Below are 27,135 nucleotides of genomic sequence, written 5' to 3'. Positions count from 1 at the left end.
GACTCTGGTGTGGTCTGTCCTTGGGTCACTTGGGAAATTTCCTACAAAAATGGCCTCAAACAAACTTCCAATTTATTTTGCCAATATACAGGTAAGACAAGGGAAGTTTCTTCAAATCTTTTCAAATTTGGAATCTTTGAGACCAGGGAATTCACAATTTTACCTCTCACCTACATCACCTATACCCACTGTATGACCTACCAATCTACAAACAGAAAGCCGAAGTCAAGTTTATTAGCTCCATTCCCATATAAAAACAAATTCATCTAAAATTATGACAATAACTATTGTGTTGGTTCATGTTTATCTGGTATTTGTTAACAGTTGCATATGTTCACCATAGTGATTGGAGACAAAATTCACTACATATAAATATGGAAAGGCTTTGGGGGTTGGTTATGTGGCATCTGCCATGTGCCAAGAGCCATATGAATATGATCTCATTTGATCTGCTGTGAAAACTGTCAGGGTCCTTACTAAGGATAACCAGAGTAACAGAAACAGGTTCCAGCCCCACAGTAAACTGTGCTTTATATATCCACTAAAGAGTGTGATGGACTCCACGAATGGGTGATGGGCACGTGTGTCTCACCTTTCCACAGATGACACAGAGACAGTCTCTGCTCCTGAGCTACATAACCTTTCCTTTGGTTAAGTCTTGCCAGCAGGCTTACAAAGAAGTTTTGGGTAAGATCAGGGTTTGGCACAGAGAAAGAAAAAGTGTGGAATCAGCAAAAGACCAAAAGGGTGAATGTAGAGTTAGAAAGAACTGCTACACAGGGCCAGGAGATCATTATATACTTCAACAACAATACTAGATGATGACCAGTTCTGATGGACCTGGCCATCCTCAGCAATGAGATGAACCAAATCAGTTCCAATGGAGCAGGAATGAACTGAACCAGCTACGCCCAGAGAAAGAACTCTGGGTGATGACTAAAAACCATTACATTAAATTCCCAATCCTTATATTTATGCCCACCTGCATTTTGGATTTCCTTCACAGGCTAATTGTACAATATTTCAGAGTCTGATTCTTTTTGTACAGCAAAATAACAGTTTGGTCATGTATACTTATTGTGTATCTAATTTATACTTTAATATATTTAACATGTACTGGTCATCCTGCCATCTGGGGGAGGGGGTGGGGGGAAGGAGGGGAAAAATTGGAACAAGAGGTTTGGCAATTGTCAAGGTTGTAAAGTTACCCATGCATATAACCTGTAAATAACAGACTATTAAAATAAAATTTAAAAAAAGAGGAAAAAAAATAAATAAAGACCTGCTACAAATGTCTTTAACATAAGCATGTCCACAGTCCAAAGAAAACAGCAGCTGTTCGATTGGCCAAATGGTTGACTCAGGAATCCTCCTCTGTCTTCATCTCCAGAATAGCAGGGCAGGAAGTGAGCCTAAGTGGATCTGGCTTGAACTCTGAAAGGGCATCCTTGAATCTAAGACAGCAGCGTGCTTGTAGTTAAGTATCTACCCGGGGTGAGATGGTGTTTCTCTAAGCACGTACATGATGTAACGTAATGATGTGGTCAATCGAGTTGGCGTATACTTAGGGTAATGTGGTGATGTGATGTTCTTCAGCTGCACATGCCCAGTATGGTGTGGGGAAGTAGTGATCCTGGGGTATTTAAGGGATTCCCAGGGACAGAAGGCTTTTTCTCGGCCTCGGAGATCTCAGCCACAGAGAAGACTTCAGGGTCCAGACTCCATCTTTGACTAGCCTGCTCTCCTGCCTCCTTCACTTCACCTCCCACCCCCCAAGCCCAAGGGTCGGCCCTTCAAGGCCCACCAGAGAGCTAGCGTGAACATTAAACATAGGAGCTTTCTTAAAGTGATTGTGAAAAGGGAGGTACTGAGAGGGGCTTTTGAGTGCATTGATACAGGAATAGCTCATCCAGCATCAAATGGAGTCAGGTAGATTTCCTCAGAAAATCAGTTTGGAAAACCATTACCTACTTGCTAGGTAGGAGAGGCTCAGTGATAAGAGTGAGGGCATATGAGTCCAAAAGATGTGATTGTGATCTCTGGTGTGCAAGGAGGGAAGACATTGGGAGACACAATGGCCAGAGAGCAGCAGTATGGGCATAAGGGTTGGGCCAATTGAGAAGTCTCCCCAGTCAGGAGAGCAGGGCCTCTGGGTGGGCTTTAGAGAGCTGAGGGAAGCAGGAGTCATGGCATGAATGTGACCCAAAAGACAATTTTGGTCTTTTTTTTTTTTTTTAAATAATGGAGTGTCAGGGAGAGCACAGGTTGGCCACCCAGCCTCTCTGACCTCCAGGCTCAGACCTACCCGGGGAGGGCAAGCACAGCACCCCAGTTCTAGGAGACAATCCTCTCAATTAAAAGGGAGGCCGATTCCAACCTGGGGCCTGGTAGGAGGAAGAGGCCCAGGCAGCTTGCTCAGAAAGGAGGGCCTTGTGGAAAGCAGAAGAGACCTCATAGCATCAGTGAAGCAAGTCTTTCTGAGAAGGTCTATGAGGTCATCTGTGCCCCATTCCTGGTCGTCATGAGCTGGAGTTAGAATGCCAGGGTCCCATTGATGTCCCTTCTGCCTGGACCTGCTTCTAGTCCACTCGGTTCCACTTTAGGGCTCCAATGGTACTTGGCTCTATGATTATCTGCATTTTTACAGAGGAGCAAACAAAGGCTACTTTAAGCTCCCCTGCCAGAGCTCTAAATCTGACTCAGAATAGCCAGCCCCTGATGGAGGGGACGGGGAGAGGAGTGGGCAGGTTGTTGGGCCCCCCTGTGGAGGACGGACCCTACGCCACTCTAAAATGCAAACGTCTGATTTCCCCTGAGACCTCCTCCTCCCTCATCTGTCCATCCCCTCCCAGTCTCCCTCCTTCTTTGTACTCTGGAACTCAGACCCTTCTGAGTAGAAAGTCTGCCACAAGAAAACCTTGGAGTAGATTACCCAGAGGAGTCTGTGTTGATGTCCTGGCAGAACTTAGGACTTGGGAAAATTGAGGTTCTGAGGAAAGACCATGTCCCCCCAATGTGGTTCTGATGGAACTGAGTTTTCTAAAGTAAACGGGGGTTTTTCAAAAGTCCTTGTCTTCCTCTTAGGATACTTGTGTTTGACCCTAAGCTGGATCGCCCTCAAGGAAAACTCTGAAATTGGTCCTTTGCAGTATGGGACATGAGGAAGGATCCAGAGCGCCCTGAATGAAGGAGCTGAGGCCGAGACAGAACTAGGGAACCGAGCAGCAGGGGGAGCCGGCCAGGGGAGAACAACCCGCCTCTGCCTCAGGGAGTTTCCGGAAAAGGACTGAGAGAAGGATGGTCCAAGGGGGGAGGGTCGGAGGTTTAAAGGTGGGGAGCCCTGTTAAGTGACCAACTGAGAGGGGAAGCTTCACCCTGAGGGAACTGGGCCGGAAAGGGAGGGGCCCACTGTTGGGGAGGGGCGGGGGACCAGGGCAGCAAAGAAGCCCTGGAGGAGGCAGGTTTCCATGTAACCCAAGGAGTCCGGGACTTGGGAACCTTTCCTTGACCTTTCCCAGAGATGTCCAAGGCTGTCAAGGGGGCCACCTGTGGGGAGAGTTTCCAACGGGGGAGGCCCCAACCCGAGGTGCGAGGCAAGAGCCAGATTTAAAAATGCCCCAAGAATGAGCACTAAGGTTCGAAGGCCTCCCCAGGACTGAGAGCTCCAGGACTGATCCCGCCAAGAGGCTGGGGGGGGGGGGGGAGGGGACTCTGCGTCAGAGAGCCCCTGAGGCCGCCGGGGCCCCTGGGGCTCCGGACCAGCAGAGGGAGGCAGCCCCAGCTGGGAGGGAGACCGGGGCGGGCACGTCGTGGGCCCCCCCAGCCCCCCCGCGGAGGACAGTGACCCCGAGCGCGCGGAAACCGGACTCCCAGGGTAAGGCAAGAAGGGCTTCTGACCGTCAGCGAGGGCAGCCGGACGTGCAGGGGCCGGGAAGGGGGGAGGGAGCTCAAAGCCCCCCAGGCGCAAGCTCCGCCCCCCCCCCGCGGCGGGGAGACTCGGGCCTCCCGGAGTAGCTCCCGGATCCGTCGCGCCCGGGACCGGTCCCGAGGCTGAGGAAGCGAGGGGGCGGCGCGGGAGGGGGCGGGGAGTCTCCGTCCGGCCCCCGAACGCCCGCGGCCGGTGCTGCGGCCCCAGCCGCGCCGGCAAAGGTCCGGCCGCCCCGGGGCGGGGGTGGAGACCAGCTCTGGGGAGAGGTTTCCCCCAGACCGTCCCACTCGCCCCGACAACGGCACCCGGTCCTCCCGAGGGGAGGGGGGCGAGCACCGGGCACGCGCGCGCGTGGAAATGGGCCTGTGTGTGACAGCGCGCGTGTCCGCCCCCCCCCGGAGCTCGAGGAAGGGCCCGGGCGCTGGGCGAAGGGCAGCCGGACCGGGGCGCCATGGTCGGGGGGGTGGGGGGTAGGGGGGCGGCTCACAGCTCACTGGGGATCGTGCTCACTTGTCAGGAGGCAGGTGCTTCAGATCTGGGATGGAGGGGAGGGAACTGGGGGAGGCTATGAAGCAGGGGGGGAGGGGACTGCTCCAGGGTTACGTCATCCAGGTGGGGAACTGAGGCGCGGGGGAGGGGAAGGCTCCAGGGTCGACCCTCTGGCAGGGGTCTGAGGCCAAATCTGCGCCCAGAGCCCACTGGCTGCAAGCCCTGCTCCCGTCGGTGCATCCGCCTAACTCCTGGGGGGCCACTCCTGCGCCCCCAGAGACAGGAGGCTTCGGGGCATTTCCAGGAGGACACTGAGCGCGCGCTCAGGGTCTGCCTCAGTTTCCCGGTCTGTGAGAACGGCCTGAGGAGAGCAGCTGTCACTAGAGCCGGTGTGCATTCATTAGGCGCCACCTGTGTGCTTAGCAGAACCCCGAATTCTGGGCGCCGATCACAGGGTGGGCCCTGCCCCCCAGGGGCTTACACTGCAACGGGTCGCTCTGTACCGTTAGTAGGAAAAAGGCCGGCGTGGAGGGAAGGCCGGGACCCGGAGGAGAATGACGTCACGACCCCTCCCCGCCCGGGGCGCCGGGAGCACATGGCTCACGCCTCCCTCCGCCCTCTCGCCCCGCCTGGGCTGTTGAACTCCGGGGAATGCTGGGAGTCTCCCGGTGCGCAGGCGCGGCTTCCTGGTTTGGGGCTTTGGTTCAATTCTTCCCTCTGTGCTGGGTGAGTCGGGGGAGGGGAGTAGGGCGTCAGTGCGCACGCGCGGCCTCGGAGTGGGGTTGGTTTTTTTTTTTTTTTTTTTTTTGCCTCCTCACCCCATGTCTTAAGGTACCTTCACCTTCGCGCAGGGACGCAGTTGGGGTCAGTTCCCGTGCCGGGGTCCCCGAAATGGGGCGCGGCTGCGCAGGGTCCGAGTGTGGGGGGCGCGCGCAAGAGAGGGGCGCCGATGGGCCCCGCGTGGGGGCGAGGACCTGAATTGTGACTGCCCGTGGGTGGGCGGCTGCACGGGGGGGGGGGAGAGCGTGGGGGAGGGGCTGAAGCGATCTCACCTGCGTGCGCTGCGGGGGGGGGGGGGCCGCGCTTGGGCATCCCTGTGGCTGCACTGGCCCCTCCCCCACTGAGCCCCAGATTGACCCGAGCCCCTCACGGGGCTCCGGGGTCCGGTGATTGGGGGGAGAGGACCGGGCTCTGGCCTGACTCTGGCTCGGGTTCCCCCTGTGTAAAAAGGGGATGAGAGCAGCCCCTCCCCCTCCTCTTCCTCCCAGTGAGATCTGTAAAGCCCTAAATACAGGGCAGGGCATCCAGCGAGGGCTCTCTACCTGCCTGCGGCTCTTACTGTCAAATTCCCTCAATCTCTGCATCTGCCTGCAGGACTGTCCTGTGGAGGAGGCGCTGCTCAGCCTCTGGGCCTCCCATCCAGCTCTGCCCCCTGGTCTTTTTCCCTCCCTGGATGCTTGGGCCTGTTGGGAGGTGGGGGGCCCTATGTTACAGATGGGGAAACTGAGGCAGGAATCGCAGGGCTTGGCCAGGATCACCGGCCCTTCAGAGATTCGGTTGAAGGCCCTGTGATCTTGACTTCTTGTGACTTATGTCCCAAGGGCTTACCCCAGGCCCCAAACTAGTGAGCAGAAAACCTTAGTGTCCTGTGACCGGGGTCCTAGAAGGGTCCCTGCCCCCACAGGTGAGAGCTCTCTATCCTCTCTGAGATGTTTCTGATTCCTTCTCTCTGAGATCTCCCGGCCTCCTCCTGGGGAGCAGCCCCTTCCCCTGCCCTGAGAGCTCCCCCTCTCTCTCTCACTGTGGGCAGGTCAGCATCCAGCCTGGATAAAGAAGGCTCAGACCCTGTTCTCCATCTCTGAGGACCCAGCCCGGCTGGCAGAGCACCCAAGCCCAGAACCAGAGACATGGCCCCCGGCAGCCGGAGCCCCTCGTCCCAGGTGAGTGCGGCCCCCGCCCAGGGCTCTGAGTCCCTCTCCTTTGCCGGGTCCCATCAGTGAGCACTGAGAATGTGGCTCCCGGGTGCCAAGCACTGTGCCCACCTCTGGGAGGAGGTGAGGGAAGGTTACAGACTAAGGGGCCCTGCCCTCCCTGAGCTAACAGTCCAATTTGGAACAAACATCTCATCAGGTGTGTCCACACTAGCTCTGTACAGTGTAGACGGGAGGCACTCTCAGAGGAAAGGCTCCACCAGTTTGGGGAGCAGGAAAGTCTGTTTTTTTCAGGTGAGATGGGAAGGAGGCCAGGAGGCCCAGGGGAGGAGAGAGCACATTCCCAGGATGAGAGAAGACCCTGGATGCCAGTGATGGGATGGAGGGTCCTGGTCAAGGCTCAGCCAGAGTCCAATGTCCCTAGGTCCGGGAGGGGGAGGGGAGGAAGGTGGGAGAAGCCTGGCCCGGCTTTGGGGGCTGCTTCTGTGGCATCTGCCATGAGCTGGGAGCCCTGGAAATAGGATCTCCTTTGATCTTGTTGTGAGAACGGTCTGGGTCCTTGCTGGGGACGCCCCGAGAAAGGGAAAGCTCAGGATCCAGCCAGAGACTAAACTGGGCTTTCTTTGTCCAGTCAGGAGGGTGACATTTTCCATGGGTGGCTGTTGACAGAGACATAGTCTGTCCTCCTGAGCCACAGGTTTTATCTTCTAGCCAGACTCACAAAGAAGTTCTGGGCGAGAACTGGTTAGGACACAGAGAAAGGAAAAGGGACCTTAGTCAGAAAAGAACAAAAGATGTGGGTCTATGCCTTTAGATTCAGAAAGGTCTGTTACAGAAGTTTTTTCCCATAGACCAGGCCAAGGACAACCGTAGCTGCTTGAGTCGTCCTGGAGTGACTCAACATTTGTCCTGGAAGTGAGTCCATGAATTTTCTGAAAGGGTTTGGCAGAAGGCGTATAATGAAGGGGACACTGAGTATATCAATATTTAGAACAGCCAGTGAAGAATCAAGTGGAGTTTATTAGGTTTTCTTAACAATTCACATTTTAAAAGCCCACATGCTTGATTAAAGACCCAGGAAAGAGATTATATGGGGGTGACTTAATGATGGCCAGACATCCGTTCTAGGTGCGGTGGTGAAGGTTGGTGCCATTGAGGAGTCTCCCTAGTCAGGAGAGTGGGGTACTAATGGTTCTTTGAGGGGGAGTCAGAGAAAGCATAGGTCATCCCTCTGCCTTCTCTGAGCTCCAGACTCAGACCTACCTGGGGAGTGCAAGCACAGCTGTGCATTTTTAGGAGACAGTTATCTTAAGAAAAAGGGGTGCTTTTTCCTCTTGGGACTTCCACAGAGCAGAGAAGTCCTAGACAAAGTTTGCTCAGAAAGGTGGGTCCTGTGGAAGTAAGAAATCCCTGTGGGCCCCAGGGAACTGATGCTTTTCTGGGAGCATACAAGAATTATACTGTTGGAATATGTATTAAGCAATGTGTACAAATTTATGCATGCAATTAGGTCTATTTGGCACATTTTTTGTGTTTTTTTTTAAAGCTTTTTATTTACAAAACATATGCATGGGTAATTTTTCAATTTTGACCCTTGTAAAACTTCCTGTTACAAATTTTTCCCTCCTTCCCCCCCACTCCCTACCCTAGATGGCAGATAGTCCAATAGATGTTAAATATGTTAAAATATATATTAAATCCAATACATGTATAAATATTTATACAGTCATCTTGCTGCAAAAGAAAAATAGGATCTGGAAAAACAAAACCTGAGAAGGAAAACAAAATGCAAGCAAACATCAAGGGAAATGCTATGTTGTGGTCCACACTCATTTCCCATGATCCTCTCTCTGGGTAGCTGGCTCTTTTCATCACTGAGCAAGCAGAACTGGTTTGAATCATCTCATTGTTGATTTGAGCCATGTCCATCACAATTGATCATTGTATAGTCTTCTTGTTGCCATGTATAATGCTCTCCTGGTTCTACTCTTTTCACTCAGCATCAGTTCATTTCAGTCTCTTCAGGCCTTTCTGAAATCATCCTGCTGGTCATTTCTTACAGAACAATAATATTCCTTATCATTCATATACCATAATTTAACCAGCCATTCTCCAGTTGATGGATCTCCACTCAGTTTCCAGTTTCTTGCTACTACAAAAGTTTGCTGCCACAAACATTTTTGCACATGTGGGTCCCTTTCATTCCTTTAAGATCTCTTTGGGATAGAAGCCCAGTATTAACACTGCTGGGTCAAAAAGGGTATGCACAGTTTGATAACTTTTTGAGCATAGTTCCAAATTGCTCTCCAGAACAGCTGCATGTATTCACAATTCCACCAACAATGTATCAGTGTCCCAGTCTCCCACATCCACTGCAACATTTGTCATTATCTTTTCCTGTCATCTTAGTCAATCTGACAGGTGTGTGACGGTATCTCAGAGTTGTCTTAATTTGCATTTCTCTGATCCATAGTAATTTGGAGCACCTTTTCATATGACTAGAAGTAGTTTCACATTCTTCATCTGAAAATTGTCTGTTCATATCCTTTGACCATTTGTCAATTGGAGAATGGTTTGAGTTCTTATATATTTGAATTAATTCTCTCTATATTTTGGAGATGAGGCCTTTATCAGAACCTTTGACTGTAAAAATGTTCTCCTAGTTTATTGCATCCCTTTTAATCTTCTCTGCCTTAGTTTTGTTTGACAAAAACTTTTTAACTGACCATCATCAAAATTGTCTATTTTGTGGTCAATAATGATCTCTGGTTCTTCTTTGGTCACAAGTTCTTTCCTCCTCCATAGATCTATGATTTTCTGATTTGCTTATAATATCATTCTTTATGTCTAGATCATGAACCAATTTCGACTTTATCTTGGTATATGGTGTTAAGTGTGGGTCAAAGCCTAGTTTCTGCCATACTAGTTTCCAATTTTCCCAACAGTTTTTTGTCAAATTGTGAGTTTTTAATTGAAAACCTGGGGTCTTTGGCTTTGTCAAACGCTAGATTACTATAGTCATTGACTATTTTGTCCTGTGAATCTAATCTATTTCACTGATCGACTAATCTATTTCTTAGCCAATACCAAATGGTTTTGGTGACTGCTGCTTTATAATATAGTTTTAGATCAGGTACAGCTAGGCCACCTTCATTTGTTTTTTTGTTTTTTTTTCCATTAGTTCCCTTGAAATTCTTGACCTTTTGTTCTTCCATATGAATTTTGTTATTTTTTCTAGGTCATTAAAATAGTTTCTTGGGAGTTTGATTGGTATAGTGTATATGGCTCCAACAACGGGAGCTGTTGGAATACACAGGAGCCACCTGACAGTGGCTGCTGGAGATCCAATTCAGACCAGCAGAATGGATCTCTCTTGTGAGGACGGTACAAGGACACTGAGAGTCAATTGTGTTCTCTGACCTCTCTGACTGAGAGGCCGTTGTGTTGTTTGACCTCTCTCCTCTTCCCTCTGCCTCCAATTTATCTCATACCTAGTTCGCAGCACCTGTGTCATCAAAGCCTGCCTTGCAACTCCTTCAGATGCTATGATCCACAGCTGTGGAGGCTCTCTGGGAACTGACCTGTCCCTTAACAGTATAGCACTAAATAAATAGATTATTTTAGATAGTGTTGTCATCTTTATTATATTAGCTCGACCTATCCAAGAGCACTTAATATTTTTCCAGTTGTTTAGATCTGACTTTATTTGTGTGGAAAGTGTTTTGTAGATTGTCTATTTTGCTTTAAAGTTAATAGTAATAACCACAGCTTTCTATTAGCAGATGTACAAAGGACACTATAAATTCTCCTCATCTAGGAAGTTGTTTGGTCTTTAGCATGTAGATATTTTGGGACTAGTCCAGGTCTTCTAAATCTTTATAGCCTTGAGTCATTGTCTTAAAAAATGTAACATACAGGCAGCTAGATGGTGGACTGGATAGAGCATCAACCCTGCGGTCAGGTGTTCAAATCTGGCCTCAGATACTTAACACTTCCTCTCTGTGTGACCCTGGGCAAGTCACTTAACCCCAATTGCCTCAGCAAAAAAAAATATATATATGTGTGTGTATGCATAAATATAAATGTAATGAAGTAGTTTAGGAGAATCCCCAAATTCTACCTGGTAGTTAATCTATGGTCATAACATGTTTGAGCTCATGCAGTCTCAACTCAACACAGACTTTTTTCACAGTGGAACCCTTTTCCTTGAATACAGTTGTTATTAAAGAACTTGGAATAGAGAAAATAAGAGAAATATTTTTCTTTAATTGTTCACAAATTCAATAATAGACAGAATGGAAGCTAAAAGTGAAATATACAAGTAGATGAGTCAGATGTTTTACAGAAAATGAAAATAAAACAAAAAGTGAAGAATGTTTTATCTGCAAGAAAGAGAAGGGCTCCGCAAAAAGAATTCTTGAAAAAGCAAATCTTATCATTCTGCTGGATTTGGGAAGAAAATGAAATGGAAGGGCATCAGCTGTCTGGTACGTTTGTCGAGCTCTGGTCCTCCAGGTAGCAGGTTGGGGAGAAATGATGCCTTCCAGGGGAATCAAAGCATGGGCCAAGTGGTGAGCCCTCTCTTGTGTGAGAGCCATGAGTCTGTTTCTTATTCCTTTATCGATTCTGGATCTCCAGTGATCTAGAACTCTTACATGATGTTGAAACAATTTCTTTTTCAGGAATAAACTATCAGTGTCTCCCTTATGCATTTTACTCAATCTTCAATCTGGGTTGATGAAATATCACATTTTTTTAAAAGAAGGAAGTAAACTCTCCTCCCCCCACAACTATTTTAATAATTCAATAATGAAATGAATGAATACATTCCATAAACACATTTGCTTTATGATTGCTGGGAAAAGTAGAAACTAGTATGGCAGAAACTAGGCTTTGACCCACACTTAACACCATATACCAAGATAAGGTCGAAATTGGTTCATGATCTAGACATAAAGAATGATACTATAAGCAAATCAGAAATCAAAGGATCTATGGAGGAGGAAAGAACTTGTAACCAAAGAAGAACTAGAGATCATTATTGACCACAAAATAGATAATTTTGATGATAGTAAGTTAAAAAGTTTTTGTCAAACAAAACTAAGGCAGAGAAGATTAGAAGGATTGCAATAAACTGGGAAAACATTTTTACAGTCAAAGGTTCTGATAAAGGCCTCATCGCCAAAATATAGAGTGAATTAATTCAAATATATAAGAACTCAAGCCATTCTCCAATTGACAAATGGTCAAAGGATATGAACAATTTTCAGATGAAGAATGTGAAACTACTTCTAGTCATATGAAAAGGTGCTCCAAATTACTATGGATCAGAGAAATGCAAATTAAGACAACTCTGAGATACCGATACCGTCACACATCTGTCAGATTGGCTAAGATGACAGGAAAAGATAATGACAAATGTTGGAGGGGATGTGGGAAAACTGGGACACTGATACATTGTTGGTGGAATTGTGACTACATCCAGCTGTTCTGGAGAGCAATTTGGAACTAAGCTCAAAAAGTTATCAAACTGTGCATGCCCTTTGACCCAGCAATCATAAAGCAAAGACAGCAGATCATTCTGGCTATGACCCATCCTACCCAGTGTCATCTCAGCCCTTCCGTGTAAGAACAGAGCTTGGCTTGGCTGGAAGCTTTCTCATACCACTCCATTGTGGACATATTGGGAGTACTACATCTCTAGTATACTTCTCTTGCTATCATCTAGTTACGCATATTTTAGACTTTAAGGAAATTTAGCAAATCATTCTTTTTTTTTGTTCTTTACTCAATAATCAATTTTTATTTCTACCCGTCAGAATGTAAAATAATTTTCAATTCCTGCCCAACTCATTATAGAATTTCTTAAATTCTTAAGACATGACACTTATGATGGGCAGGAATTTCCCATCACCTCTTTCTCTTGCACACATTCTTATATCTCACTGATACAGCCCAAATCTATTTCCTTATTCCATCAGAAACATTGTAAAACACATTTTTCCAGATCTTATGATTGCAACATAATTAGCACTTCAGATAGAAAAAGCTTTCTTCCCTATTCCATTGGACTCCTAATGCCTGGTTCCTTAATGTTGGCTTCAACAGTCATAAATGTCATGTGACTTTTAGGCCAATCCCATCTGTGCCTCAGTTTCCTCTTCTGGGTTGGTGAGGGTTGAACCAGATAAATTCTAGAATGTCAGGTCTAAATCAAGTGACTATTGATGGTTTAGGAGTTGGTGACTTTCAAGGATGTGGTGGTCGACTTCACCAAGGAGGAGTGGGGGCTCCTGGACCCTTTTCAGAAGGAGCTGTACAAGGAGGTCACACTGGAGAATGTCCAGAATCTGCTGTCCCTGGGTAAGGACCATTTCCTGTCTTTTTTTGGTTTTAGTTGTCAGGCCAAAATTAGCGCAAGTAGTAAAGAATGAGACCATAATCTGGTTCATCTCAGCCTTAGAGGCTGTGGGGAGTGTATAGTCCTCTGGGTGCTTCAAATCTCCATCTACTGTTGCCTTGCCTTGTAGCCTTTTCAAGTGGAATCATTCAAATTACTGAAAACTCATTCATTCAATTATTTAAAAACAAAGAATTTATTTGGAAGATCAAAATGTCAAGAATGTTAAAGGAAGTAATGAAAAGTCATGCAAAAGGAAGAGATTTATAGCAGAACTAGATCATAAAGTGTATTTCATTATCAAAACTATTATGTATTGGCTAAGAAATAGAAAGGCAGATTATTGAAAGAGAGTAGACATAGATTTTATAGTAGCAAATAATTATCTTTGCATTTGAGAAATATAGAGGCCAAGGATTCCTTAATTGGTAAAAATTGTAGGGAAACATGAAAAGTGTGATGGAAAATGGACCTAGACCAGTGACTTATAACTTTTATCAAGATCAAAAGGATACACTACATAGATGTAAATGGAGTTATTACAAGAAAATTTAAAGCTCATAGGTCATAGTACATATTACATTTATGGAAATGTTAAGAATTTATGAATAATCAAGAGACAGAGAAAAGAATGAAGTGTAATATGGATAATTTTGATTACACTAAATTAAAAATTTTGTACAAATATAAGTAATGTACCTAAGATCAGAAGGAAAGTAGAAAATTTTTAAGAACTTTCTAGAGTTTTTCTTAGAGTTCTCCTGCTTCATATATACAAAAATCTTCGTAAAAATTTGAAAGAAAATGAGTCATTCTTCTATTGACAAATGGTTAAAAGGATAAGGACAGGCAGTTTTCGAATAAAGAAATCCAAACATTTTGTAATCATATGAAAAAAGTGCTCTAATTTTTTTCTCTTTTCTTTTCATATTTTGATATTTTCCCTTTGATATTCTTGATATTTTGTTCTTTTTTTAATTAAAGCTTTTTATTTTAAAAACAGATGCATGGGTAACTTTTCAACATTGACCCTTGCAAAACCTTGTGTTCCAAATTACACCCCCTTATCTGGTCTACCAGATGGCAAATAATCCAATATATATTAAACATGTTAAAAATATATGTTAATTATCTTGCTTCACAAGAAAAATCTGATCAAAAAGGATAAAAAATGAGAAAGAAAATAAAATGCAAGCAAACAACAACAAAAAGAGTGAAAATACTATACTGCGATCTGTATACAGTTCCCATTGTCTTCTTTCTAGGTGCAGATGATTTTCTTCATTACAAGGCTATTGGAACTGGTTTGAATCATCTCATCATTGAAGAGAACCGTGTCCATTGTATACTCTTCTTGTTGTTATTTACAGTGTCCTGGTTCTGTTCATTTCACTTAGCATAAGTTCAGGGCTCTCTGAAATCATCCTGCTGTTTGTTTCTTACAGAACCATAATATTCCATAACATTTATATATCACAGTTTATTTAGCCAATTGCCAGCTGATGGGCATCCACTCAGTTTCCAGTTCTGGCCACTACAAAGAGGGCTGCCACAAACATTTTTGGGATGTGGCTCCCTTTCCTTCTTTTAAGATCTCTTTGGGAAATGAGCCCAGTAGAAACACTGGTAGGCCATGATTGAGAGATGCGAATTAAAACAATCTCTATGTCATTTTACACTTCTCATATGGGCTAAAATAATTGTCGGCAAAAGTAATAATGGTGTATTTTTTTTATTTTAATTTTCTCCGTTAACATGTATATTTGTGACAGCCCTTTTTGTAGTGGCAACAAACTGGAAAGTGAATTGAGTTATGCTGTATGAAATGATCAGCAGGGTGATTTCAGGAAAGCTTGGAGAGACTTACATAAGCCAATACTGAATAAAGTAAGGAGAACCAAGAGAACACTGTACACAGCAACAACAAGATTACTCTGATAGATGAGACTCTTTTCAACAATGAGGTGATTCAAGTCAATTGTAATAGACTTGTGATGGTGACAGCCATCTACATCTAGAAATGAATTGTGGGAACTGAATATGGATCAAAATATTATATTTTCATCTTTTTTTTCTTTCAAGCTTTTTTTTTTTCTTTCTGGTCTGATTTTTCTTGTGCAGCATGATAATTGTGGAAATACGTAGAAAAGAATTACAAATGTTTAACATAAAGTGGATTATTTCCTTCTAGGGGAGAGGAATGAAGGAAGGGAAAGAAAAAAATGTGGAATAGAAAGTTGTGCAAGGGAGAATGTCATAAACAATCTTTGCATGTCTTTTTAAAAAATAAAAAGCTATTATTAAAAAAACAACAAAACTAAAAAATGGGGAAAACCACAAGATAAAACTAAAGTGAATGTAGCATGTATCGGTTTACATGCAATCTCCATCGTTCTCTCTGTGGATGTGGATGATATTTTCCATTCAGAATTTGTTGGGATGACCTTTGATTACTGAATCTCTAAGAAGAACCAAGTCTGTTATGATTAATCATCATAGAATCTTGCTATTGCTATATACAATGTTGTCCTCGTTCAGCTTATTTCACTCAGTATCACTTCTTTTAAATCTTTCCAGGCCTTTCTAAAATCCCCCTGTTTATTATTTTTATAGATAAATAATATTCCATTACTTTCATATATCAAAACTTATTTAGCCATTTCCCAATTGATGGGCATCTGATTTTCTAATTCTTTGCCACTGCCAAAAAAAAAAAAAAAAGTACTATAAAAATTTTTCACATGTGGGTGGGAAATTTTTTCCTTTTTTGTGATTCTTTTTGATACACAAACAGTAGTGCCATTGCTGAATCAAAGGGAATGCAAATTTGATAGTCCTTTGGGCAGAGTTTCAAATTGTCATCCAGAGTGGTTGGATCGTTTCACAGCTCCAACAGCAATGTATTAGTTAGTGTCCCAGTTTCCCACATTCCCTCCAACCTTGTCATTATCCTTTTCTGTCCTCTTAGGTAATCTGAGGTGTGAGGTGGCCTCACACCTCAGGAGCATATCTGGCTTTTATTTTTTCTTCATCTGAACACTGTCTGTTCATATTCTTTGACCATTTGTCAGTTGGGGAATAACTTAAATGTTTATTTTAGAGATGAAGCCTTTAACAGAAACACTGGTGTAAAAAATTTTCGACCCCTTTCTGATTCCTTTTTGAGCCTGGTCACATTGGTTTTTTTAAATGCCAAATATATATATATATATAATTATAGCTTTTTATTGACAGAACCATGGATAATTTTAATAACATTGTCCCTTGCACTCACTTCTGTTCCAACTTTTCCCTTCCCTGCCTCTACCCCCTCTCCTAAATGGCAGGCAGTCTCACATGTTAAAGTATATCTTAGATACAATTTATGTGTGTAGATTCGTACAGTTCGCTTGTTGCACAAGAAAAATTTGATTCATAAGGTAAAAATAACCTGGGAAGAAAAACAAAAATGCAAGTAGTCCACATTCATTTCCCAGTCTTCCTTCTCTGGGCATAGCTGATCATTGATCAATTGGAACTGAATTGGATCTTCTCTTTGTCAAAGAAATCTACTTCCATTAGAATTCATCCTCATACAGTATTGTTGTTGAAGTATATAATGATCTCCTGGTTCTGCTCATTTCACTTAGCATCAGTTCATGTATGTGTCTCCAAGCCTCTCTGTATTCATCCTGCTGGTCATTTCTTACAGAACAATAATATTCCATAACACTCATATACCACAATTTACTCAACCATTCTCCAACTGATGGACATCCATTCAATTTCCAGTTTCTGGCCACTTCAAAGAGGTCTGCCACAAACATTCTTGCACATGTGGGTCCCTTTCCCTTCTTTAATATCTCTTTGAGATATAAGCACAGTGCTACTACTTGATCAAAGGGTATGCACAGTTTGATAACTTTTTGAGCATAATTCCAAACTGTTCTCCAGGATGGCTGGATCTGTTCACAACTCCACCAACAATGCATCAGTGTCCCAGTTTTCCCACATTACTTCCAACATTCGTCATTATTTTTTTCTGTCATCTTAGCCAATCTGACAGGTGTGTAGTGGTATCTCAGAATTATCTTAATTTGCATTTCTCTGATCAGTAGTGATTTGGAGCACCTTTTCATCTGAGTAGAAATAGTTTCAATTTCATCATCTGAAAATTGTCTGTTCATATCCTTTGACCATTTATCAATTGGAGAATGGCTTGATTTCTTATAAATTAGAGTTAATTATATATTTTGGAAATGAGGACTTTATCAGAACCTTTAACTGTAAAAATGTTTTCCCAGTTTATTGCTTCCCTTCTAATCTTGTTTGCATTTGTTTTGTTTGTACAAAAGCTTTTTAATTTGATATATTCAAAATTTTCTATTTTGTGATCAATAATGATCTCTAGTTCTTCTTTGGTCACAAATTCCTTCCTCCTCCACAATTCTAAGAGATAAACTATCCTATGTTCTTTTAATTTATTTATAATCTTGTTCTTTATGCCTAAATCATGAACCCATTTTGATCTTATCTTGGATTACATTGTTAAGTATGGGTCCATGCCTAGTTTCTGCCATATTAATTACCAGTTTTCCCAGTAGTTTTTGCCAAATAGTGAATTCTTATCCCAAAAGTTGGGATCTTTGGATTTGTCAAACACTAGATTGCTATAGTCATTGACTATTTTGTCCTGTGAACCTAACCTACTTCACTGATCAACTAGCCTATTTCTTAGCCAATACCAAATGGTTTTGGTTGTGGGGAGCCGGCACTAATCTACAGCCACATAAGGCCAACCTTGAATAGGTTGAATCTCCTAATCACATCATACCAAAGACTTCCTGAATAGGAATCTCCTAATCACATCCTAACTTTGAATAGGCAGATATCTAGGCATCCCCTAATCACATCATAGAGCTTCCTGCCACCAGAAACATCTGAGCAGCTCATCCTTGGGTGGGATACCAACCCTTTGTCTAGGACCCTCACCCTGTACTGTGTTTGAATAACCCTGCCTTCTTTTCTACTGCTACATATATCTGTACTATTGCACCCATTAAAATGAGGTTTGATCAGATGGATTTGTCTTGCCTCCATTTTGCTTGTCCCCTCTCTCTTGCCCTTATCTCTTCTTCCAGGGTCCACACACTCTGCCTCTGGGGCCGAGGCATTTGGTAACCACTGCTTTATAATATAGTTTTAGATCAGGTACAGCTAAGTCGCTGTCATTTGATTTTTTTTTTCATTAGTTCCCTTGAAATTTTTTTAATAGCTTTTTATTTACAAGATATGTGCATGGGTAATTTTTCAACACTGACAATTGCAAAACCTTTTGTTCCAATTTTTCCCTTCCTTCCCCCCACCCCCTCTCCCAGATGCCAGGTAGACAAATACATGTTAAATATGTTACAGTATAAGTTAAATACAATATATGTATACATATCCGTACAGTTATTTTGTTGCACAAGAAGACTAGGACTTTGAAATAATGTACACTTAATCTATGAAGGAAATCAAAAATGCAGGTGGACAAAAATAGAGGGATTGGAAATGCTATGTAGTGGTTTACACTCATTTCCCAAAGTTCTTTCGCTGGATGTAGCTGGTTCTATTCATTATTGAACAAGTGGAACTGATTTGGTTCATCTCATTGTTGAAGAGAAAAGGGACTATAATCTTTTTCACCTCTATTACCAGTAGGTTAAAAGTCTCCACAAAACTGTATCTACCATCACAATTCTTTAAACAATTTATGTTTAATAGCTTCACCCAAGATGCTGCTTGAAGCAAAAAAAAAAGAGATTAAATTCCTTTCCTGGGAGCATGTTATTAGTGAGTGTCAGAGACAGTATTTGGAACATAATTATTCTTTAAAAAAAATTTTTTTTTTGCTTTTTGTCTTTTTTTTTAATAATTATAATTTTTTTATTGACAGTGTATATGCATGGATAATTTTTTTTACAACATTATCCCTTATACTCACTTCTGTTCTGATTTTTTCCTTCCCTCCCTCCACCCCCTCCCCTAAATGGCAGGCATTCTTATACATGTTAAATATGTTATATAGTATATCCTACATACAATATATGTGTGCAGAACCAAACACTTCTCTTGTTGCACAGGGAGAATTGGATTCAGAAGGTAAAAATAGGTAAATAAGGTTAAAAAAAAAAAGTAGTCCACATTCATTTCCCAGTGTTCCTTCTCTGGGTGTAGCTGATTCTGTCCATCATTGATCAGTTGGAACTGAATTAGATCTACTCTTTGTCGAAGATATCCATTTCCATCAGAATACATCCTCATACAGTATTGTTGTTGAAGTGTATAATGATCTCCTGGTTCTGTTCATTTCACTTAGCATCAGTTCATGTAAGTCTCTCCAAGCCTCTCTGTATTCATCCCACTGGTCATTTCTTACAGAACAATAATATTCCATAACATTCATATACCACAATTTACCCAACCATTCTCCAATTGATGGGCATCCATTCATTTTCCAGTTTCTAGCTACCACAAAAAGGGCTGCCACAAACATTTTGGCACATACAGGTCCCTTTCCCTTCTTTAGTATCTCCTTGGGGTATAAGCCCCGTAGCAGCACTGCTGGATCAAAGGGTAGGCACAGTTTGATAACTTTTTGGGCATAATTCCAGATTGCTCTCCAGAATGGTTAGATTCGTTCTTAACTCCACCAATAATGTATCAATGTCCCAGTTTTCCCACATCCCTTCCAATGTTCATCATTATTTTTTCCTTTTATCTTAGCCAGTCTGACAGGTGTGTAGTGGTATCTCAGAGTTGTCTTAAATTTGCATTTCTCTGATCAGTAGTGATTTGGAACACTTTCCTATGAGTGGAAATAGTTTCAATTTCATTATCTGAAAATTATCTGTTCATATCTTTTGACCAATTGTCAATTGGAGAATGGCTTGATTTCTTATAAATTAGAGTCAATTCACTATATATTTTGGAAATGAGGCCTTTATCAGAATCTTTAACTTTAAAAATGTTTTCCCAGTTTGTTGCTTCCCTTCTAATCTCGTTTGCATTAGTTTTGTTTGTACAAAGGCTTTTTAATTTGATGTAATCAAAATTTTCTATTTTGTGATCAATAATGATCTCTATTTCTTCTTTGGTCACAAATTCCTTCTTCCTCCACAAGTCTGAGAGGTAAACTATCCTATGTTCCTCTAATTTATTTATGATCTCATTCTTTATGCCTAAATCATGGACCCATTTTGATCTTATCTTGGTATATGGTGTTAAGTGTGGGTCCATGCCTAATTTCTGCCATACTAATTTCCAGTTTTCCCAGAAATTTTTGTCAAATAATGAATTCTTATCCCTAAAGTTGGGATCTTTGGGTTTGTCAAACACTAGATTGCTATAGTTATTTAATATTTTGTCCTGTCAACCTAATCTATTCCACTGATCAATTAATCTATTTCTTAGCCAATACCAAATGGTTTTGGTGACTGCTGCTTTATGATATAGTTTTAGATCAGGTACAGCTAGGTCACCTTCATTTGATTTTTTTTTTCATTAATTCCCCTGAAATTCTAGATCTTTTGTTCTTCCATATGAATTTTGTTATTTTTTGTAGGTCATTAAAATAGTTTCTTGGGAGTCTGATTGACATAGCACTAAATAAATAGATTAGTTTAGGGAGTATTGTCATCTTTATTATATTCACTCGACTTATCCAGAAGCATTTAATATTTTTCAAATTGTTTAAATCTGACTTTATTTGTGTGGAAAGATTTTTGTAATTTTGCTCCTGTAGTTCCTGACTTTCCCTTGGCAGATAGATTCCCAAACATTTTATACTATTGATAGTTATTTTGAATGGAATTTCTCTTTGTAGCTCTTGCTGTTGGATTTTGTTGGTGATGTATAAAAATGCTGAGGATTTATGTGGATTCATTTTTTATCCTGAAACTTTGCTAAAGTTGTAGATTATTTCTAGTAGTTTTTTAGTAGAATCTCTGGAATTCTCTAAGTATACCATCATATCATCCGCAAAGAATGATAATTTGGTTTCCTCATTACCTACTCTAATTCCTTTAATCTCTTTCTCAATTCTTATTGCCAAAGCTAGTGTTTCTAATACAGTATTGAATAGTAATGGGGTTATTGGGCAACCTTGTTTCACACCTGATCTTAATGGGAATTGGTTCCAGTTTATCCCCATTACATATGATTATGCCAAAGATATTAATTTAATGTAGTCAAAATTATCCATTTTGCATTTTATAACATCCTCTTATTCTCCTTTCACCATAAATCCCTTTCTTCTCCACAATTCTCATAGGAAAGCTATCCCTGCTCTTGTAATTTGCTTGTTATCACCCTTTATACCTAAATTATGTACATATTTTGATCTTATTTTACTGGGGATTTGAGATGTAGATCCATATTGAATTTGTGCCATAGTATTTTCCAGTTTTCCTAACAATTTTTATCAAATAGTGAGTTCTTATGCCAGAAGTTGGAATCTTTGGGTTTGTCAAAGAGTAGATTACTATAATTATTGATTATTGCATATCTAAGTTGTTCTACTGATATAATACTCTATTTCTCTATCAGTACCAGATCTTTTAATGATTGTTGCTTTAAAATAATTTTGGATCTGGTACTGCTAAGCCATCATCATTTGTACTTTTGTCTTCATTAATGCCCTTGATATTTTTGACCTTTTCTTTATCCAGATAAAATTTGTTAGTATTTTTTCTAGTTTTATAAAATAATTTTTTGGCAGTTTGTATGGAACTAGAAAAGTAAACAAACATGAGCTATTTTAATTTTATTAGGTCAGCATAACCATGAATAGTTGATACTTTTCCAGGTGTTTACATCTAACTTCATTTGTATGAAAAGCTTTTTGTAATAATGTCTTACAGTTCTGCATTTGTCTTGGCACATAGACACCAAATATTTTATTTTTTCACAGTTATTTTAGATGCAATTTCTCTTTCAAACCTAAAAGAATGAGTCACTTCCCAGGTAACAATTGCTCAAAGGTTAGGGCCAAGTAGTTTCTGATCAAATAAAAAATATTTACATATGGGAACATGTTCTAAATCATAATTTATAACAGAAATGCAAATTAAAGAAGCTTTGAGGTATGATTTTATCTATTATCTATTACATCACCTGCAATGATAGAAGGGGAAAGTGACAAATGTTGGATAGGATATGGAAAATTTGGATCACTAATTATCAGTGTGAACTGATCCATCCATTTTGGAATACAATTTGGAATTCTGTCCAGAGGGTTATCAAACACAGTTTCCCCCTTTGTCCTAGCAATACCATTATTAGTTCTAATATTCAAATTAAGGAAGAAGGAGGAAAAACTTCTATGTTTTAAAATATCATTGTAGCTCTCTTGGTGTAAATACCTGTAAATAGCAGGGATGTTCATCAATTGAGTAATGGTTTGAGAGGGACTGAGTGAAACCTGAGGTAAATGGTCAGTGGCTTCAGGACTGGTTACCCATGGTCTGTCTCTCTCTTTTGTTTAAGTTTCAAAATTCATTTTATTTCCCTGAATTTTAAATCACTTATCAATCAAGCTGTGTTTGAGCACTCTACTGCAGACAAGATAGTTTGTAAAGCACTGTGGGTAGTGCAAGAGAAATATTAGACATGATTCTGTCCTTGAGCTTCTCATAATCTAATTGAGAAAACAATAATATTATGTGGAAATTTAGCCAACACACATGAGGTGTCTCAAGGCTAGGACTGAAGACCAAGAAAAGGTCACAGAAGGCTTTGTGAAAGAAGGTTCAGACACCACTTGGGTCTTTAGGTTGGGAAGAAGGACATATATAAGCCAATTGGCAGCAGAAGTAAGCCACATCTCCCCAGGTGGGAAGATTCTTTCTTCTCGAACATAACCACCTGTGGGTTTTTCAAAGAATTGTTGAAATGTTCACCCTCCTCATGAAAAAAAGAGAAAAGCCAGGAATTGTTATGTCAGTGAAACCTCCATTTTCTTACTGTTCCTTGAGCCACTTCTCCAAATTCTACCCAGCTCATATCAAACCATCTCCATGAAACTTGCCCTGTCTTCCCTTCTCTGACTGATTTCTTAAGCATTTCCAGGGAGAAAAAAATCAGTAATATTCAGGATAGATTCACAAGTTTGGCAACCATCATTTTCTTCTTGTATAAGATTAGCAGTCAGGAAGATATAGACATGGAGCCATAGAGAGTTACCCTGAAGGAGATCTTTAAAGCACTCATTTTGCAGTTCAGGAGCCAAAAACTGAAGGAGTTAGATTACTTTGATTTGGTTTGACATTTGCTTCCAGAAAGTCTTCAAGGATAATCCCCTCCAGACAAGATTATATATATATATAGTAGATGATAGTACATAGTTGAATAGCAGCATGAGGTTGGCATTAACTTAAAGGAATTCTTTTTGTTTTACATTAATAATGTTTCATGTTTTCTAATCACATGTAAGATTTGAGTTCCATATTTTTTTCTCTCTCTCCCCCTTTGCTCTCCCTTTCCCAAGACAGCAAGCAGGTAACTTACTTTCAGGTCCTGTAGAGTTCTGCCATTTTATTTTGTACCATCTGAATTTCCTCATCATATTCAGCAGGATCCATTTGGATATTTCCAAGTGTTCTGACCTAGATAAGTAAATGTGGTTGTGTACATCAAATCTCTGAACACTGCCCAGTCCTTTTCTGATGAAATGTTACAAAGCCTGTGTCTTCCTCCAAGTTAAAAATGAACTGTTCTCCCATAGAGAATCACTCTACTCTGTTGACAGTCAGTCTGGTAGGCATTTTGTCTTGTGGCTGCCCCTTCTGTCGAAGGTGAATGTTCAGCTTGGAATGAGTAAGTCTCTGATGGGAGCAATAGTCTGTAGTGAGCATCTTTTTGGTCACCTTCACATCACACATTCCTTCTTCTCCGTATGGAAAAAAAAAGTCTATGAAATGCCAATTTTTGCTACAAGAATATATTCATGACATTTTATTCTGTTGAGGTTGGTGATGAGAAAGTCAAGAGCCACATAAGTCTTAAATAAGCCTTGCTGTTGCTTTTAATTATTTGCGCATACTATTTTGTACTTTTGTTTTTGATGGTTCTTTTTCTTCAGATGTGGAGCCCAACTTTGAATGGACTGAGATGAGTAGAAAGCTGGGAATTTTTATGGAAGAATGTGACCTGCAGCGATTCATGAAGGATGGTCCCTGTGCCTTAACTTTGAGGCAATTCCATGCCTCTAACATCCAAGGAGATCATTCAAAGAGTGACTGTGAGTTGGATGAAATCAGAAAGAGATTCAGGCGATTTTCTTTCCTAAGTCATTGTAAGAAAATGGGCTCAGGGAATAACTGTCTTCTGAATAGTGAATATCAGAAATGTTTTCCTGAACAGGTAGAGCTTTTTCATTCCCAGGAGAAGCCTGCTGAAATACAAACGGATCCTGGTAATAAATGGGAATTGTCCTTCAGCAAGAGTTCAGACCTCATTAGACATCAGAAAAATGATAGTGGGGAAATGTTTTGTGGAAGTAATGAAGTTGGGAAGGCCTTGAATCAGACCTCTAAGCTCATTACTCAACAAATTCACACAAGAAAGCAACCTGATGAGTATAATGAATGTGAAGCAATCTCATCCCATCATTCATCTCTTCCTTATCATTGTAGAGTTGACTCTGAAATGAAAAGATATGCATTTGGTGAGTGTGGGAAGGTCCATAGTTGGAACTCAGATATTGATAACTCTCAGAAGATTCATACACAAGTGGTTTATAAGTGTAATGAATGTGAGAAGACTTTTTCACAAATGTCTAATTTTTGTAAACATCAGAGCATCCACACTGGAACAAAACATTTTGAATGTAATCAATGTGGGAAGGCTTTTGCATACAGGTACAGTCTTGCTAACCATCAGAGAATCCACACTGGAGAAAAACCTTTTAAATGTAATCAATGTGGAAAGTCTTTTCGATGGAGTTCCAGTCTTGCTTTACATCAGAGAATCCACACTGGAATAAAACCTTATAAATGTAATCAATGTGGAAAGGCTTTTGCATGCAGTTCCAATCTTGCTTTACATGAGAGAATCCACCCTGGAGAAAAAGAAAACCGTTTTGAATGTAATCAGTGTGGAAAAGCTTACAGAAACAAGGCAAAACTTGTTGAGCATCAGATAAGCCACACTGGAGAGAAACCTTTTGAATGTAATCAATGTGGAAAGGCTTTTCGTTACCCTTCCAGGCTTGCTCGACATCAGAGAATCCACACTGGAGACAAACCTTATAAATGTAATCATTGTGGGAAAGCTTACATAATGAAGTACCAGCTTATTGAACATCAGAGAAACCATACTGGAGAGAAACCTTTTAAATGTAATCAGTGTGGAAAAGCTTACAAAATGAAGTATCTTCTTGCTGAACATCAGAGAATCCACACTGGAGAGAAACCCTTTGAATGTAATCAATGTGGAAAGGCTTTTTATTACTCTTCCAAGCTTGTTCAACATCAGAGAATCCACACTGGAGAGAAACCTTTTGTATGCAATCAATGTGAAAAGACTTTTTCATCCCGTTACCTTCTTTCTAATCATCAAAGGATGCACACTGGAGAGAAACCTTTTCGATGCAATCAGTGTGGAAAGACTTTTGCACGGCGTTTCCGTCTTTCTAATCATCAGAGAATCCACACTGGAGAGAAACCTTTTGAATGCAATCAATGTGGAAAGACTTTTAGACACAGTTCTGTTCTTTCTGTTCATCAGAGAATCCACACTGGAGAGAAACCTTTTGAATGTAATCACTGTGGAAAGGCTTTTATATATAGTTCCATTCTTACTAAACATAAGAAAATCCACACTACTGAGAAAGCTTTTGAATGCAATCAATGTGGAAAGGCTTTTAGATACAGTTCCCTGCTTTCTCAACATCAGAGACTCCACAGTGGAGAGAAACCTTTTGAATGTAATCAGTGTGGGAAAGCTTTCGTAATGAGGTACCTTCTTGTTACACATCAGAAAAGCCATACTACGGAGAAACCTTTTCAGTGTAATCAATGTGGAAAAGCTTATAAAACGAGGTATGTTCTTGCTGAACATCAGAGAATCCACACTGGAGAGAAACCTTTTGAATGTGATCAATGTGGAAAGGCTTTTAGACGTAAGGGAAGTCTTAGAGAACATCAGAGAAATCACAATGGAGAGAAACCTTATAAATGTAATCAATGTGGAAATGCTTTCAGATCTTTGTTTAATCTTACTGAACATCAGAGAATCCACACAGGAGAGAAACCTTTTAAATGTATTCAGTGTGGAAAGACTTACACATACAAGAGAAGTCTTGCTAAACATCAGACAATCCATACTGGAAAGAAATCTTTTGAAGGTAATTAACGTGGTAAAACGTTCACACACAAGGGAAAACTTGTTAAACATCAGAAAATCCACTCTTGAGAAAAACCTTATAAATGTAATCAATCAGGAAAGACTTTCTGATAAGAGTTCCAGTCTTGCCAAATGTTTTGAGAATCCACACTGGAGAGAAACCTTTTTAATGTAATCAATATGGAAAGGCTTTCACAAAGACTTTCAATCTTACTTAACATTAGAGAATTACCGTGGAGAGAAACCTGTTGATTGTAATCAATGTGGATAGACTTTCATAGAGAGATCCAATGTTGCTGAATATCAGAGTACCCAGACTGAGAAAAAACAACAACAAACAACTAATGAATGTAATCATTATCTAATAAATTGACAAAGTTTTAATTTTTAAAAAATAAACAATAATGTTTTTAATAATAGTTTATATTCTTATAATTTGAGTATGTTTTATGTAATTTTTTTTTTTTTTTTTTGCTGAGGCTTTTTGGGTTAAGTGATTTCCCCAGGGTCACACAGCTAGGAAGTGTTAAGTGTCTGCAGTCATATTTGAACTCAGTTCCTCCTGACTTCAGGGCTGGTATTCTATCCACTGTACTACCTAGCTGCCCCTCTCATCTATATTAGAAGTGAGGCCTTTATCAGAAACACTGGCTGCAAATATTGGATACATCAACAAAAAACACCTCACAAACTATCCCAAATTCCATCTTATTGTGGGGGGCGGAAATCACTCAGAACAGCACAAAGGAGAAATTGATGCAGAGCTCTGAGCCAGAGACAGAATTTAGTAGAGGAGACTGGCTCCCCTGGAACCCAGCAGACTCCAAGCCTTCTTCTCCATCTGAGGTCCCTACCTTCCCTCAGGGTTCTATTTTTGAAAGGATAAAATTATTCTATCTATAGAACAGCATTTCATTGGTTACTATAAAATGCCTTGGCTAAAATATGGAGACCATCAGGGCCATAAGGGTTCAGGATGGCCAGGGCAGGAAATCTATCCACTGCCTAGATGGTCATAAGTT

At 41.2% G+C, this 27,135-nt stretch overlaps 2 protein-coding genes across 5 annotated transcripts in view; both read left to right on the top strand.

The window, feature by feature from the left end:
• The window catches only part of LOC100914984 (zinc finger protein 454-like), a 388,067-nt gene that overhangs the window by 321,852 nt on the left and 39,080 nt on the right, over positions 1-27,135 (top strand). The gene's annotated exons all lie outside the window — the stretch shown is intronic.
• LOC111720200 (zinc finger protein 2 homolog) lies at positions 3,749-26,524 on the top strand. Of its 3 annotated transcripts, none has more exons than XM_031963992.1 (4): positions 3,749-3,874; positions 6,228-6,357; positions 12,585-12,711; positions 23,850-26,524. In XM_031963992.1, exons 2-4 carry the CDS (start codon positions 6,325-6,327, stop codon positions 26,120-26,122), a joined length of 2,433 nt encoding a protein of 810 aa, XP_031819852.1. In that variant the 5' UTR covers positions 3,749-3,874; positions 6,228-6,324; the 3' UTR covers positions 26,123-26,524. The 3 variants fall into 3 exon arrangements, with proteins under 3 accessions (XP_031819852.1, XP_031819850.1, XP_031819853.1); XM_031963990.1 differs by lacking the exon at positions 3,749-3,874 and adding an exon at positions 4,617-5,143; XM_031963993.1 differs by lacking the exon at positions 3,749-3,874 and adding an exon at positions 5,213-5,281.

Source organism: Sarcophilus harrisii, chromosome 3 (genome assembly GCF_902635505.1).
Source record: "Sarcophilus harrisii chromosome 3, mSarHar1.11, whole genome shotgun sequence".
In the NCBI taxonomy this organism is placed as follows: Eukaryota; Metazoa; Chordata; class Mammalia; order Dasyuromorphia; family Dasyuridae; genus Sarcophilus; species Sarcophilus harrisii.
The sequence above is the reverse complement of the archived record's forward strand: the minus strand, read 5'-3'. Positions and strand labels throughout refer to the sequence as shown.

Excerpts from the sequence above, each read along its gene's own strand:
- LOC111720200 (XM_031963992.1), top strand. The coding sequence starts at position 6,325 with ATGGCCCCCGGCAGCCGGAGCCCCTCGTCCCAG. Across the intron at positions 6,358-12,584 it reads GCCGGAGCCCCTCGTCCCAG|GAGTTGGTGACTTTCAAGGA; the intron begins GTGAGTGCGGCC and ends TTGATGGTTTAG. Across the intron at positions 12,712-23,849 it reads CCAGAATCTGCTGTCCCTGG|ATGTGGAGCCCAACTTTGAA; the intron begins GTAAGGACCATT and ends CTTTTTCTTCAG.